Here is a 15,802-nt window from a genome sequence, read left to right as displayed (position 1 = left end):
GAATAAGCGCAATTTTTAAGTCGTTGCCCTTTGCAGCGAGCATAGAGAAGTGAGCATCGCAGCGAGAGTTGCAGCAGGTCGCTCTCGAAATAAGTTGCCTTTTGGGTTAGGCCAACGCGTTGAGAAGTCAGTATTTAGGCAATATCGAATTTTGCTACAGGTGCGGGGCCTTGCGTGCATCATGCATACAACACGCATATTGCCTCTACGTTTTCCGTTCTCACCTAACAGGCTATTCATGTTCATCTTTCTTTTCTAAAATTATTTGGTGCTTAAAAACTCAATTTTCCTACAACCTTCTATGGCTGCCTCTTTTGACCGGCTTGAAATGAGGGCATTATGAGTGCTGCACTACATTCGCTTTATGTGCAGCGGCGTTTCCGTAAACACACTTTCTAGCTCAGAATTCTAAACCACATTCTAAAACCACGCAACGTCATAGCACCACACGTTTTTGCAGCAAGCTGACTTTTAATGTTTTTAAATGTCAGTGCATTGTGCGGTGCGGTAAAAAGGAAGCGTAATGCTATCGAAGGAAACGTGCGTAAAAGTATGTTGCTCTTGTACTTATTTACACGGACTAATTTGCTATTGCAGATAGTTTCTTATTGTGCGTTTGATGACCGAAATTCTCACGTTGAGATCATGAAGCATAGAAACCTAGTATGTGTAGCTTGAGGTCTTTCGTTTGCAGGTTGCAAAAAATTAAGAATTTAAAGATTCGTAAGGTCGAGAGAGAAATTATGGAGGCTGATAACGCAAACTAAGAAAAATCCTGTATATGCTGCCTAGTGATGCGATGTCTGTTCATGAACGTACCCCAACTCGCCCATTTTTCCGCGCTGCTTGATGCGCTGTCTACGTCTTCTAAGGACTTGCTCATTTGCTTGTCCTCGATAACGTCGACTTAGTGCAGCCTGCAGCTTCACGTTGCCAAACAAACATCCATAGAAATATACTGTCTGCCACTCGAGCGTACCGAAAGCTTTAGCCGCACGGTTTTGGGTCGAGGGCGACTGCTACCTACAAAAACGTAATATTGCTGTGATATCTAGGTGAAATCCAGTTTCTGCGGCACCTACCTATAAATAAATCGAAACATCGTAATCACACCACGTCTTCGTAACATTAAATTACACATTACAAGATAAGTTGATGATTGCCGTGAAGGAATATGTTTCCGCGAGTACAAAGATTCGAAGAAACGTCCTGAGTCATGGCCAATTTTTACCGAATTTCGTTTCATTATTAATGAAATACACTAGAGCCCATCATGAGCTTACATAGAAAACGCTAAATGACATAATGCGAACCCTCCAGCGTTGTGACATCAAAACACCACGCATTATGACTCTTTAGAACCCAGGTAGCACAGAATGTGGGGTCCCAGTAGGTCCGATGTAGGCAAGTGGGGCTGGGGCAACCATCATAAAACCTGCATCGGTCCCCGATGGGGCAAAAGTGGGCAAGCCCCATTTAGGCGTGCCCCTGCTCCTGCTGCATGGGTCCCATAGCGGCGTTTCTTGGGCTAATGCAGAGCACATTCCTGCATCCAGACCACACGGGTCCCTTGCCGGATATTTGAGGAATTCCAACCTAAATGCGGGCTACTTATGGGAAAGCCGTCATAGATCCGAAATGAGGCCGCCCCATTAAATCTTCGTGGTACCAACATCGGCCGTAGTGGGGCAAGAAAACGGACATACCCACATGCTGCCCCAATCGGCCCCTTGTAGGTTACTTGAGGGCAGGTGAAATATGAATAAGGGCTCAATTTGGGCAAGCCCTCGTGAAGCGCAAATGAGGCAGCCTTAGCTAAACCGCTTTAGGTCCCACATAGGCTGTAATGGGGCTGGAAGGCGGACGTGCCCGCATGGTACCAAAATCGGTGCTTTGTGGGGACTTTGAAGGCCTGTGGAACAGCAGGTGGGCTCTAGGTTCAAAAACAACGTCTAGCCCAATTGGGGCTGCCCACATAAAACTGCTTTATATCCCATATGTGCCGTAATGCGGCTGGAAGGCGGGAGGGCCCGCATGATACCAAAATTGGTCCCTTGTGGGGAATTTGAAGGCACGTGCAACAGCAAGTGGGCTTTAGGTTCAAAACCAACACCCAGCCCAATTGGGGCTGCCCACACAAAACCGCTGTAGGTCCCACATCGGCTGTAATGGGGCTAGAAGGCGTGCGAACGAATGACTGCACTAGGCGTCTGACCTGGCCGCCCGTTGACATCGCAGACATTCATTTCAGTGCTTGTGAGTAGTTGATACTTGCCCGGATTGTCGTCGATCTCGCGTGTGTTGGCCCGTGCAAGTCATTCGTGTCGGCGTCGCTAGAGGAATCATTTGCTCTTCTCGCTCTCGTGCAGACGTATTTTTTGGAATCATGAAGAACCCGCTGTCGGCTTGTTCGATCGCGCCAGCATCATCTGCGCGCACTACACGACCATGCAGACGAGTCTGCATGGCAGTGTCGTGCTGCTGTGTCGTCTGCGGTTATCATGTCTCATTACCCAGCATGCATCGCTTCATGAAAGCTCCCTATATACTAGTTAGCTAATTTTTTATTTTATTTTCTTTTTCCCTGTGGTATCGCTATGGTTCTTATATATCGCTCTGCGCTTTCTGTGCGGTTTCCTCGTCTTTTTTTTCTTTCCGTACGGCTCGGTCCATGCAGTGCTTGCACGGACGTCGGGATATAAAGCCTGTCAAAATGTTTTTACGACTTGCTCACTACATGTATGCATCGCGACGCAACTACATATGCATTTTTGTAACACTTACCGCCTCTACCTAGCCACGATGTTTTCAGAACGGAATGACATCGTGACCATTATTTTGCGTTTTGTTCATCTCAATTTACAAAATGAACCCTGCCTTGACGGCATCAATAATTACCGCCTTACGCGGCTCATACGCGTCGCCAGCACTAAGAATGTTTTTTTTTTTTACTTCCGCCATGCAACATGATGTTGGGGTGTGCATGGTACAAGACCTTCACACAAAAAAAAAAAGCCGCTTGAGCTACTCGCCTCTGGGTTCATCTGGACACGCACCGCACATATTTAGTTATAAATATTCTTCACAGATGTCAGACGTGAATTGTTGTTGCGTACGTATATTCATATCTTACAATAATGCACCTGCTCCTAACAAAACGACTGCTACTGTAGGTGCAAAGTCAGCCTCTTTGCGAACCGTTTTTATATATTTTTTGTATGGCTACCACAATGAATTTCTAACTCGGATTCTAGGCAATGAGGGGTTTTAAAATACATTGCCTCCGCAATGACGCAGCACATTTTGTCACTCACTTCAAAGCGCTTGCCAATGTTCAAGGACCGACAAGCACTTTTGGTGCTGTGCGCAACGCAAGAAATGTTGAGGTAAGTTTTGTTTACATGTACTTCTTGGGTCGCCCTCCCAACTCACACCTCCATACGTTTCGCAATGTTTTAAAAATACTTCGCCTCTGTAATGAGATTTCGCGCTTCCACGATGTGTTGCAGGGCGTTCATGGTTGCTCTATACAGAATAACGACATCACAGATGACCCGTGAAATTAGAAAAATGCTTTGGAATCTTTCGCTTCCATGTAATCCTACGGGTGCTAAGCCTACTTTTCACACCCAGTCGGCCCACGCTGGCGATAGAAGCGCCACCACATCGTGCCTACGTCATAGATCGGTGTTGGTCTATAAATAAAGCACTACGGCGGGCCCGAGGGCGTGTTCTATGTCGATACTGCTGGTCCCGAGCATTGACGGCCGTCGCACGAACACCAAATAGTGGACGGATTAATACTGCCTCTCCAAAACACACGGGCTGCGGAAGAAGTGGCGATTGTCCTAACTACAACACGGAGTACCTCAGAATCCATTCTAACAGATTCACAGACAGCATATCCCAATTACCTGAGGGGCAGGATTGCAACGCAAGCAGCTAAAATCCTGCAAGTTCGTTATAGCCGTGGCTACCAACCCACGAATAAACACTTAGTATGGGTACCAGAACTCACCAAGAGAGTTCTACTTAAGTTGAGAACAACCCAGAGGGCTATGGAACGAAAAATGGTAGGGGTAGCATTAAGAGATAGAAAGTGTGCAGAGTGGGTCAGAGAAATAACTCAAGTTACCGACATTCTAGTAGAAATTAAGAAGAAGGAATGGACATGGGCAGGACATGTAGTGCGAAGAGAGGATAACCGATGGTCGCTGAGGGTAACAAACTGGATTGCAAGAGAAGGAAAGCGTAGCAGGGGGCGGCAGAAAGTTAGGTGGGCGGATGAGATTAAGAAGTTCGCAGGGGTCAAGTGGATGCAGCTTGCACAGAACCGGGTTAAGTGGAGAAATATGGGAGAGGCCTTCGCCCTGCAGTGGGTATAATCAGGCTGATGATGATGATGATACTGATGATAGGTACCATGTCACGAGGGCATCCCAGGGAATGAAAGCGCGCACACCTCAGCCCGAGCATTTCTCCCCCTGGAGAACCAGTACGGATCTCGTGGAACCTCCTACCAAATTACTAACTTGCTCTGAAATACTTCAGCACATACGATTATCTCGCCGGGTCTACCCTTCCCCGGCTAGGACACTAGAGGAAGGGGAGAATATACATCTTTGCAAGCTGCAGACCAACTCTTTCCACAATCCACGAATACAACATGCAAAAGATCCAGGGTCATTGGCTCACAATAAAAATTCTGCAGGGAGAAGGCGGATCTGTACCATATGGTATGGGCCTGCCAACGACATCAGATTATCACTGTTCATAAATAGCCAACGCAGGAGGCGTTGGAGGCAGCTCTGACCAGCTCAGACGCAAGGAGTCAAAAAGAACTCATCAAAAGAGTGCGGGCAGCAGCCTACGCAAATGGGTTTCCGGACTGCGGACTCCAACCGCAGCTAAAACCTCCTAAACATTTGCATTAAAATATTTTAAACAGCACAGTTTACTTATGTGAGTTCTTATGTGCTATACTGATATTTCTGCCTATTTTATAGGGAGGAGAGCAAATCATTGTTCTCTGTCTTTTTTTTGTGTGTGGAGCACATCATACACCGAAGCAATAACCTCCAAGGAATCTGCGCTCCCACATTTCATTCAGCTCGCGAGGTATTCGTTTAGTACAGATGAGACCTCTTCAGTGGCATTGTCCTATAAAACGTGTTCATAAAAACTCGGAATGACGTGTTCGTGTTTTAAGATAGGCAGAACTCGTGCATTTTCTGTTTGTAGTGTGCTGTATAGAGGACACGATGCTGTATCAAGTGCGACGCTTTTATGGAGCACATTTGTATGTGGAGTATGCATGTTCTTGTACCCACCGCTACTAAAATCTAAGAAATGCAGTTTAGTTAATGCAGAAAGATTTTTTTGTTTACCTATTCTTTAATAAAATTTGATATGACACTGTTACACAGAAATATTGCTTACGGTATTGAATAATTGGTTATTTTGTTTCTGAAGACTTTTCGTCCTTGTCTACTGTATAATCGACCCTATAGTAACAACAAAGAACGTATAAACATTACCCGGAAGTGGTCGCCTCTCTAACAGACTCTAATCGTTTTCGTCTCCAACTGTGCTTGGTAATTTTTTTTTTTTTTTGCTGCTTAATCCTTTGCCATAAAACGCCATGTCGAAGTAACAGAGACAAGGCTACAATTTACAGGAGCGCAAACTTTTATGTAGTATAGTTGGGGGGAAAACGAGGTTCAATGACACAATCATTAATCAATCAATATTTATAAAGAGCAGCCATGATTCTCAGTATTTTGCGCTTTAAAAGACACGTCCCTTCATTATTGCCGTTCTAAGGGCTAACGACGTTGGAACAGCAATGCATGATTCTTTACAGCCCAAATAACCAAATAAACCGCAAGCTGATTGCCGAGAGCGTAAGTCACGTCCCCTTTTTGACGTCCCTTCTCGTTATTCGCCTGGAGCCCGTCGAGAAAAATGGCGGAAGATGCCAGCGGTGGCGTTCGGCCGGCGGATGCGATTGAAACGGCGGCTGCTAAGCGCCTACGTCTGGATGAAGAATTGCTACTGCTGTTGGACGATGACAGCAGCTTTAGTACAAGCTCATGCACAACCTCCTCTTCCGACAGCAGCAGCGACGACGGGGACGACGACTTGGCATACGAGATGATGTTCGAGCACCTTTTTACCCCGCTGGAGAAGCGCCCGAAGGTCGAGGCGTACGTGGGAAAGACGGTTGCCGAGTATTCTGACAAAGCGGTGAGTTATACTGCATTCTACTTAGAACGTGTAAACCAATAACTAATCTGCGTTTTTTTATTATTTTTTTTTACCTCGCCAGTTTCGCAAAAATTTCCGACTCTCACGGTCGGCTGTAAACGCGCTTGCAGCCCAGTTCGCTCATTCGCCGCACTATCCCTCACGGCTTGATCACGGGAGCTTGCCCCCCAAGTCACCTCAATAGCATCTACTAACCTTTTTGTGGTAAGGTATTGCAGTTGTTTAGTAGTGAAGTGAGAATTGTTATTTCGGATGAGCGCTTGGAGGAATCCCGTGAGCTAAACAGTCTCGTCACGGCTAATAACCGGATGCGAAGCCTGAAACTGAATGCATGCACTTGATTTGTTGCTGCATGCTTATGCTGCTTAGAAATTCTTTACACATCACTGCTCTTCTGCAAGCGAAGCACTCAGGTTATCGCGTGTGGGAACCTGTGAAATTATATGCATCGAATCGCACGTTTAATTAGATTTGGGCAATTTTTATCTTTGTTTGCCTGTGCATTCTTAAGACAAGGGAATCATATCGCATTGCTGTACCAAATATTTCTGATAACCAGATGTAGAACTTGTTGAGGTATGATTTTCCCGTACGTCGCTGCAATGCTTGATTCCAGTGCAATCAGTTTGCGTTATTAAAAAATGACGATTTTTTTTCGTAGGTATGCTGCCATAAATCCTGCATACAGGAGGTTGCTGGGGGCCTGGAGGTTGGGGAAAGCACGCAGCTTAGGATGATGTACCGCGTCATGGCGTTTTTTTTCGACATCGCCCCCCGGATCGTGACCTTCCCTGACAACTTAATAATAAGTTTATAATAATAATAATAAGTTTATTCGGACATGAAACATGTACACAGAACATGCCCACGGGAAGAGGCAAAAGGAAGAAGCTGATGGCATTCTTCCTGACGAGGCCTCACCCCGGGTCACACATCAATGGCAGAAGGATGGACAAGGTCAAGGTAAGTTTCACCAAGAAAACAAAACAAAACATAACCAATGAAGAAAAAAAAAATCTCAGATTATATTTGGCATTATAAGAAAGTATATAAGAACCATGGCATCGTAAACAAGGTAAGTACATCAGTAACGCTACAATTCGTGACACAAAATGTAAACAAAATAATATACAACAAGCACTACAAGTCACATAGATTTGGTGCACTCCTAATAAGTGGAAAAAAGCAACTTCATTCTCTTTTTAAATTGAAAGATAGTTTTACTGTTTATAGCATCATCAATTATTGAAGGATAGGCATTGCATACTTACTAATTTGGGTATCTGTAAGTTGGGTGCCGTAGTTAGTCCGGGCACGAGTGGAAACAAGAGAGGTAACACGCAGACTGTAGCCGGTATTTCTGTTCAGATTTGTATTTCTAAATGATGTGATGTCTTGCTTAATTTTTTGAAAGATATGCACAGCAACAGAATACTTATGGCACACAGGGAATGGAAGAATATGTAGGGCGTGAAATGAGTGGCCGCCGTTTGAAGGGTTTGTGGAACAAGCGCGTAAAGCTCTTTTTTGCAAAGAAAATAGTCTGCCTGAACAAGTTTTGTTGCAAGTCCCCCAGATTAAATTACAGTACACCAGTTGAGAATGGATTAGGGCAAAATACAACTGTTTTTTTATCTGCAAAAGCAACAGGTGTCTGATACGATTGATCACACCAATTGATCGAGCTACCTGCAGGCGAACATAATTTACATGGTCTCCCCAGCCTAGGTCACTACGGAAAAATACGCCCAGGAATTTACAGGAGGTTACAGATTCAATCAGGGTATCGTTAAACCGGAGTTGAATGGGATAATCTATAGGCTTATTTTTAGGTCGGAATAATATGAATTTAGTTTTCTTAACATTCAATTTCAATTTATTTACAGCAAGCCAAAGCATCAGTTCATGTAGCCAGGAGTTGGTGCGACGCTCTAGTTCACGAAGATCACAACCAGAAAAAAAAATGTTTGCGTCATCTGCGTATAAAACAATGTTAGAATAAGTTGAAATATTTACTATGTCATTGATATATAATATAAAAAGAAGGGGCCCCAGTATGGATCCCTGCGGAACACCGAAGTTTATTATTTCTGATTCAGATACGGCATTGTTAAGTCGTGTGTACTGAGTGCGATTGGATAAGCAGCTTTGCAGTAACCTGTGAGGCGTTCCACGAATACCATATCTCTGCAATTTATGAAGTAGAATGTCGTGCTTTACCGAATCAAAGGCATTGGAAAAGTCAAGAAATATACCGACAGTGAAAAGCTTAAGTTCAATATTATTAATCAAACTATTTTTGATTTCGAGCAGTGCTGCCTGCGTGGATTTTCCAGGCTGAAATCCATACTGCTCCTTACAAATTATATTATTAGAATTCAGGAATTTGTATACCCTCGTAAAGATAACTCGCTCTGCAACTTTCAAAAACAAAGGTAGTACGGAAATAGGACGATAGTTACTGGGGTCATTTTTATTGCCTCCTTTGAAAATTACTGTAACACGGGTGGATTTCATTTTTTCTGGGAATTCACCTGTAAGAAGCATTAGATTACAGATATGTACGAGAGGAAAGGTAATAAATGTAGCAGCAGCTTTTACGGCTAGTGCAGTAATGCCGTCTGGGCCAGGAGAGCATGTATTGCGCATTGAGTTTATAATTGAGAGAATTTCATCCTCTGATGTTGGAGAAACTTGCCAAAGAATTTAGGCAGGTGACGAAAACTTGCCTACCTTTAATATGTACTGTACTTGCCATCTATTTCCTTCAAAGCTGTCTGTACGTTTTTCTGCGCAAAAAAGTTTAACTTCAGTTAGGCGTGGTATTATGAGGGCAACATTGAATTTGGTTTAATTGCGCTGAAGGTGAGACAAGCAGTGCCTCCTCAGCGCTTTTTCCTTTAAACTGCATGAAGACGTCCACGACTCCACGTAAAGCCAACAGCCAAGGAAGGCCAAGGGAAAAGAGCTTTGTTTGTAGGTTTATTACAAAAAAAAAAAGATGAGACGAAAATGGATGAAAAAATAGCTTGGTACCGATGATAGTCAAGCCCACAACGTCCGTATTATGCGTGTGTTGCATGGTCAATTGTGTTCTAACTCCTTACACTTTCACATAGTGAAATGTTTCAGAAAATGCGAAGGTACAGTTGTCTGCTTCCATGTTTGCATCTCACCATTAGAAGTGTCTGTGCAATTTTATGCCGTCCTGCTCACGTAACACCCCACGTAACAGTAGGGTGAGAGCTGGGCTACCAACTCAAGCGACCGGCAGGAGCTGCCAACTTGGGTCTCTCGTTTCACATGGGACCGTTATGTCAGAATCAGCCTGCTAAGACCCTGGCATTCACCTTCCCCCTATAGGCCACTAAGGCACGTTCATACGGCTGTTGTTGTTGTTGTTGTACCTATGGGAAGAAAGAAACGAAAATGCACCGGCCTGATACTGCCTCTGTAGCTGAGCCACCTCCGCTGCCTCGTGCGGACAGAAGAGAAAATAGAGAAGAAAGAAAAACAAGAGGGAGAGAAAGGCGCACGCCGCAACAATAGCCGTCGTCCACTTCCGAAGCAGTGGCGGGTGCAATGACGGCCTACAACAGATAAAATTTGGTGGCAGGCTAGGCCCCGCCACAAGCAGCGGTGACCAACCTTTCCCAGCCTCATCAGGGTCATGATCAGCCACCCTTCACCCCTTCATACGGCTTGGTTTAAGCGGGGCTTTTTATGTGGGTGGAGGAAGAAGAAAAAGAGAAGGAGAACGCTCGGTCACCCGCAGCTAATGCTTTTGCTCAAAAGTTGGTTCAGCAGCGTTTAACAATTGTAATTTTTTTTCCTCCAATGAAGGAGGCCCCCTACTCCCCGCCCCGGCACACACGCCTATGGGATGGAGGCCGCGGCCTCCGCGACTAAAGACAGGCGAAGCGACCGTGTCTCTCCGCGGCTTCAGCCGCCAGGCGGATGGCTTGCTGCTGGTTGGCAGGGGACTTGCTCCGCAGTAGCTGTTCCCAGGCTTCTCTACTGTTTATATTTTGATTGGCGCCAGGGTAATCAAGGCAATTCCAGATTATATGCAAATGAGAATATTGTTGGGCCAGTTGGATCAATACTGAGAACAAAACAGCGCGAAACCACGGGACGACAGGAAAGAAGCACAAAACCAAGCGCTGACTCACAACTGAGTGCATTTTGTGTAAGAATACAAATGCGGAAGGCAAGAAGAAGAAATCCCAAAATATCACAGAATTACTGCTCATATCCTTTGTCAATATCTGAAAAGGCGATTTCTTTCTTCGATAAGTGAAGAGATGGTTCGCTATGACAAATCCCCCCCCCCCCCCCGGTCATCGATAACGAAGTATTCGCAAAGCTGCCGTTTTAGCTGGCTATATTGTGTTTGGATTGCGTGTTGTGCACAAAGAGAATTTATTGTGTACATACATAATACCTACAGACAAAAACGCACATTACTCACAGACGAAACTAAGATTGTTACTGACCCAGAGCCCAAGATATTTATATTCTGTTACTTCAGTTAGTGTCATGCCGCTAATAAAATAATCGAAGGGCAAAACTTTCTTTTTGTGAGTGATTCTCAATAGTACAGTTTTTTCAAAGTTATTGGACATTTGCCATGCTTCACACCATGCGAAAACTGTTTGTAACGCACTCTTAAGCAGTTGTTGATAAGATACATTTGTCACTTTTGTGTAAATAACACAGTTACCAACGTAAAGTCTAATTTTCACAGGAATGTTAAAGCCAATATTAATATTACATATTAAAAACAACACAGGACCAAGGACAGAGCCCCGAGGGACGCCAGAGTGAATTTTAAGCCTGTCAGAAGAATGATCGCTAAAGACAACGAATTGTTCTCTATATAAAAGGTAAGCTGAAATCCATTTTACTAATTGTTTGTTATGAAGTATTGTATCAGTTTATAAATTAAGTTTTCGTGAGTACGTTTATCAAAAGCTTTCGAGAAGTCCATAAATACGGCATCAATCTGCGTTTCATTGTTAATTGACGAGGCGAAAGCATGTATAGTTTCTGCTAACTGTGTACAAGTTGAGTAACCCCTCCTCTTCCCGGACTATCGCCCGGATCGTATCACTGAACGATTCCGTCGAAAACTGCAGGGCTTCACTTGCATTGGTGGCGATCATAGACACAGCAGTACGTTGATATTGCCGGGCACGCATGTCAAGTGCCTTGACGATGGTGGCCACTTCCTTGATGAACTCGTCTACTGTTGTTGGTGGACTTCGCACTAGTCTGACAAATAACTGCTCTTTAACACCCTTCATCAAAAGGCGCACTTTCTTACCTTCCAACATGGTCGGGTCTGCACGTCGAAAGAGTCGCTCTTCAGTGTATACCGTCACACTTTCATTTGTATGTTGTATTCGGCTATTTAAAAGAAGTCCCGTTTCTTCGTTGGGAAGTGTGCTGGTGAACGTGCGCAAGAATTCCAGCTTGAATGTGTACCAATTGCGGAGTCCGGCTTCGTGATTTTCCAACCATGTTCTCGCAGAATCTTCCAGCGCAACCTAGACATGGCGCAGCTTGGAGTCAGAGCTCCAGGCGTTGAAGACAGCCACTCGGTCAAACTGCTCCAGCCAGTGTTCAGCGTCCTCATGGGGCAGGCTATAGGAACTTGGTGGATCTCGCTGCTGGTGGAGCAAGACCGGAGTTGTCGATACCAGCGGATTTATCGTGCTTACAACAATTTACCTTGTTAGTGGTCAGAGAGAGCACCGCATTCGGGAGGAAGACCTTGCAGTCGGCAACTGCTCTGATGTACTGGGGTTTCTACCTCAGGCGTGCGTCCTTCCCTTGGGTCCCGGCTTGTAGGGGGTGTTCGGTGGATGAAAGTCGCACCCAGCACCTCCACCAAATGTCGCGTCAACGAGGCCCCTCACAGTTGCGCCAGGGCAGGCTCACAGTTCAGAAACAGCGTTAGAGCTGAGTCTTGGCGCTAGCTTACGTCTTCGTTCTCTCACACCTCTGCGCGTCTTCGTCGTCGTCGCATGTTACAATATTCCGAGCATTTTTCTATCACCTGGTTCATGGTAGAGATATTATTGGCAGGTGAGTATCCTTTCCTAAAACCTTGTTAATTTTGGTTGCAAAAGCTACATTGCTGTAGGTTTTCAAGACCTCAAGTGGCCACACCTATGTAGTGAAGTGGCGTAGCTACGGACTCCTGAAAAAAAACATCAGCCTGCCATGGTTTCTGAATTCACTTTACCCCTATACCACGTGCAGGAGCTGCTAGCTCGGGTGGCTCCTTTAATATGGAAGGGCGGTATCAGAATCAGCCTCCCAGAACCGTCTGCATCATCGTTAACCCTAGGACACGCAGGCATTTTCAACGGCTTGGTTGAAGCGTGCCTTTATATGTGGGCTGGTAGCTTACGCTCTCGCGGCCTACTCTTAAAGGATGAGCTTAAGCGTCCCCAATGATGTAGCACCTTACACTGATATGGGCGTGATAGGGGAATAATGTAGCAGGCAAAAGAAGCTTCCGCCGTTGCTATTGCAATTCAACTAGGGTTAACATGAGCTAAACCAAAACTAATTTTTCGTAATTAAAGGCTGTTTCTGTCTTTTATTCTGTTAGCGATTATTCAATTCAATTAAATTCATTTATTTTTGTAGAGCAGTTACAAAGCAACTCTGAATGGCCCCTGGGCTAAAAGTTGCACTCAGCAACTTGACAACGGCCCATGCCAATGTAGAAGACAGGAGTCGACGCAGTTTTCAGTTTACATAAACAATAATAAAAGCAATCCACTCTCAAAACCGCAAAAATATGTACACGCCTAGTTAGTGACAAACGCAGATGCATGTGAAATAGAAACTGTTGTAATGCAGAAGGACATCACAAACCAAAACTAACAACTACATCGTCTTACCTAGACAAAGCACATAAACAGAAACAGAAAGTTCGAGAATATGAATTGACGCGTATAATTTTAGCACAGATTACAAAAGAATATTTTTAGTTCTTTCTTAGATGAAAACGCCTGTTTAGGGTATTTGATGAGAAGGGATGGTAAATTATGTTTTAATGACTGAAGTTTGTATTGACTGCGGATATTGGGAACTAACCAGTGAGGAAGGTTTCTAATGCATACATCCGTTATCCGGGGTTGTAATGATGCAACAAGCTTAATAAAATTGACAGATTCTGCACAAGAGAAGTAGAGTTGGTTTAACAATTTAAATTCATAACTGTGTGATTCGGATAATGTCATACTTCGGAAATAGGTATTTTGTAGTTGTGTCTGTGCCAACGTTCGCAACATAGCGCAAGACGGTTTTCTGAAGCACGTTGATTTTATTAATATTCCGTTTTGTTGTGTTCCAAACAAAAGTGCAGTAGTTTACGTGAGTTGCAAATAGAGCATGATATTACTGCAGTTTAACTGGTTCTGGAAGTATATTTCTGCAGCAGGACAGAGTGCCTACTACCACTGAGAGCTTTTTGCACATATTGTTAATGTGGTGATCCCAGCTTAGATGACAGTTTAGTGTAATGCCCAAAACCGTGTGCTCATCTATTATTGTGATGCCATCATTCATAAAGCTGATTGAATTTTGAAGTGTGAATGTTTTATTGTAGGGACTAAACAGTAAACATTTCGTCTTTGTAGGATTAATTACAATGTGGTTTGACTGGGACCACCATGCAAGCTTATTAAGAGTCTCGTTGCACTAAATAACCAAGTCATTTGGATCTTTACAGGCAAAGAGGAGCCTGCTATCATCAGCACATATAAACCAGTTAGCTGACTTGGTAATGTGTACTATATCATTTATGTGTAAGTTGAATAATAGCGGGCCGAGGATACTACCCTGCGGTACTCCACAATGTAGAGGAAATAAAGATGACTCAATATTATTTATACGGACGTATTGGACTCTGATATGACGCAATTGAATTGAGGGGCTGTCGCCCTATTCCGTATTGTGATAGCTTACCTGTCGAAACACTATGATTAACGGAATCAAATGCTTTGCTGAAATCGATGAACAGACCTAGAGTAAAAAGGCCAGCATCTGTATTTAGAACTATCGGTTCTTTTAGCGAAAGCAGGGCTATTTCCGTCGATCGTCCCTTCCTAAGCCCATACTGGCAGTCAGTTATTACATTATTTTTCTCAAAGAATCTAATAAATCTATGAAAAATAACCTTTTCCAGTTCTTTAGAAAAAATCGAGAGGATAGATATTGGCCGATAATTATTCACGACATTTACATCACCCCCTTTGTGCACAACAGTAATTCTAGCCTTTTCCATCGCATATGGAAAAATTTCCAGTTCAAGAGCCAAGGTAAATTGTGGGCTAAAGCAGGCGCAATGCATTCTATTACAAATTTGACTGGTTTTAGCTTTATATTATTAGGATCTAGCGCTTTAGAATTTTTCATGGTAGAGAAAGTGTGGTAGACCTCCTCGGTGTCAGTCGGTTCAAGAAACAAACTTTGTGAGATACTGTAGCTCAGGGTTTTCAAGCTTTGGGGGCCTAAATCACTTGCTGAGACAATGTTAGCAAAATGCCGGTTGAAGTGATCCGCAAGTTGCACACCAGAGAGCTCTGCGCCATCATTAATTACTGTTTGGGGTGATGCGGTCTTCCATTTTCGGCCAAGAATTTCATTGACAATATTCTATTGGCAGGTGGGTTATCGGCTATAGTTTCAGCGAAGAGATTATTGTAGTACAAACGTGTTGCCTGTTTTAGTGTTGCATTTAGTTTATTCCGCACATTCTTCAATTCCTTTAGCTTTTCCTCGCATCGCGAACAAAGAAACGCGTGACAAAGGCTGTTCTTTTCTTTGATACGCTTGACATGTTCTGGCTTCCTAGACAAGGATTCCTAGTTTTCCGCGATCGTCTTGCTTTCTTAAAAGAGAAATGTTTATTGTAGATAACAGGAAAAGCTTCAAGAAATGCCGAGCAGGCTGAGTTAGCATTAATGAGTTCCAATATAGATTTCCAGTCATGCGCAGTAATTTCATGTTTGAAATATTGTAACACACTGTCGGAATTAGGCTGGTAAGTAAATTCCTGGGACAAGTGCTTTTTGCTAGGGCCTCGAAAAGTCATGAAGACAGGGCAGTGATCGCTTATGTCGGATGAAGTAGAACCCGCACTGAGGACATCTGTATTTACATTAGTGATAAGAAGATCAAGCGTTGATGAGGTGAAAGGAGTAACACATGTTGAAGTGGTAATAACATTTTTGTAACCGGCGGAAAGCAGCCTAGCATCAAAATCATAATTGTTATTTCCGTCCATGATGTCAATATTAAAATCACCACCACAAGTGAAAACGAAACTGCTTTGAGAAACATAATCCAATAGGCTCTCAAAAAACGTGAAAAAGTACTAATGAATACTAAGACAGCACTAATGATTTCTTACTGGTTTTTATCGTGAGCACATCAAAATTAGCCGTTATTGTGGAACATTCTGCCATTTGTTCGCAATGCAATTCTGAAGCAATATAAATTACCAAGCCACCAC

The 15,802-nt window shown here is 43.8% G+C and overlaps 1 protein-coding gene across 1 annotated transcript; it reads left to right on the top strand.

Moving 5' to 3' along the window:
* The first annotated feature begins 5,964 nt into the window (after positions 1 to 5,964).
* LOC146187304 (uncharacterized) lies at positions 5,965 to 7,084 on the top strand. Its single transcript, XM_084608186.1, is given in 3 exon segments — positions 5,965 to 6,246; positions 6,329 to 6,484; positions 6,929 to 7,084. Coding segments are annotated over 3 exon segments (594 nt in total).
* Positions 7,085 to 15,802: the final 8,718 nt, after the last annotated feature.

The sequence above is a fragment of the Amblyomma maculatum genome, chromosome 6, assembly GCF_055883805.1.
Source record: "Amblyomma maculatum isolate TAMU_Amacu chromosome 6, ASM5588380v1, whole genome shotgun sequence".
Taxonomy (NCBI): domain Eukaryota; kingdom Metazoa; phylum Arthropoda; class Arachnida; order Ixodida; family Ixodidae; genus Amblyomma; species Amblyomma maculatum.
The sequence above is the reverse complement of the archived record's forward strand: the minus strand, read 5'-3'. Positions and strand labels throughout refer to the sequence as shown.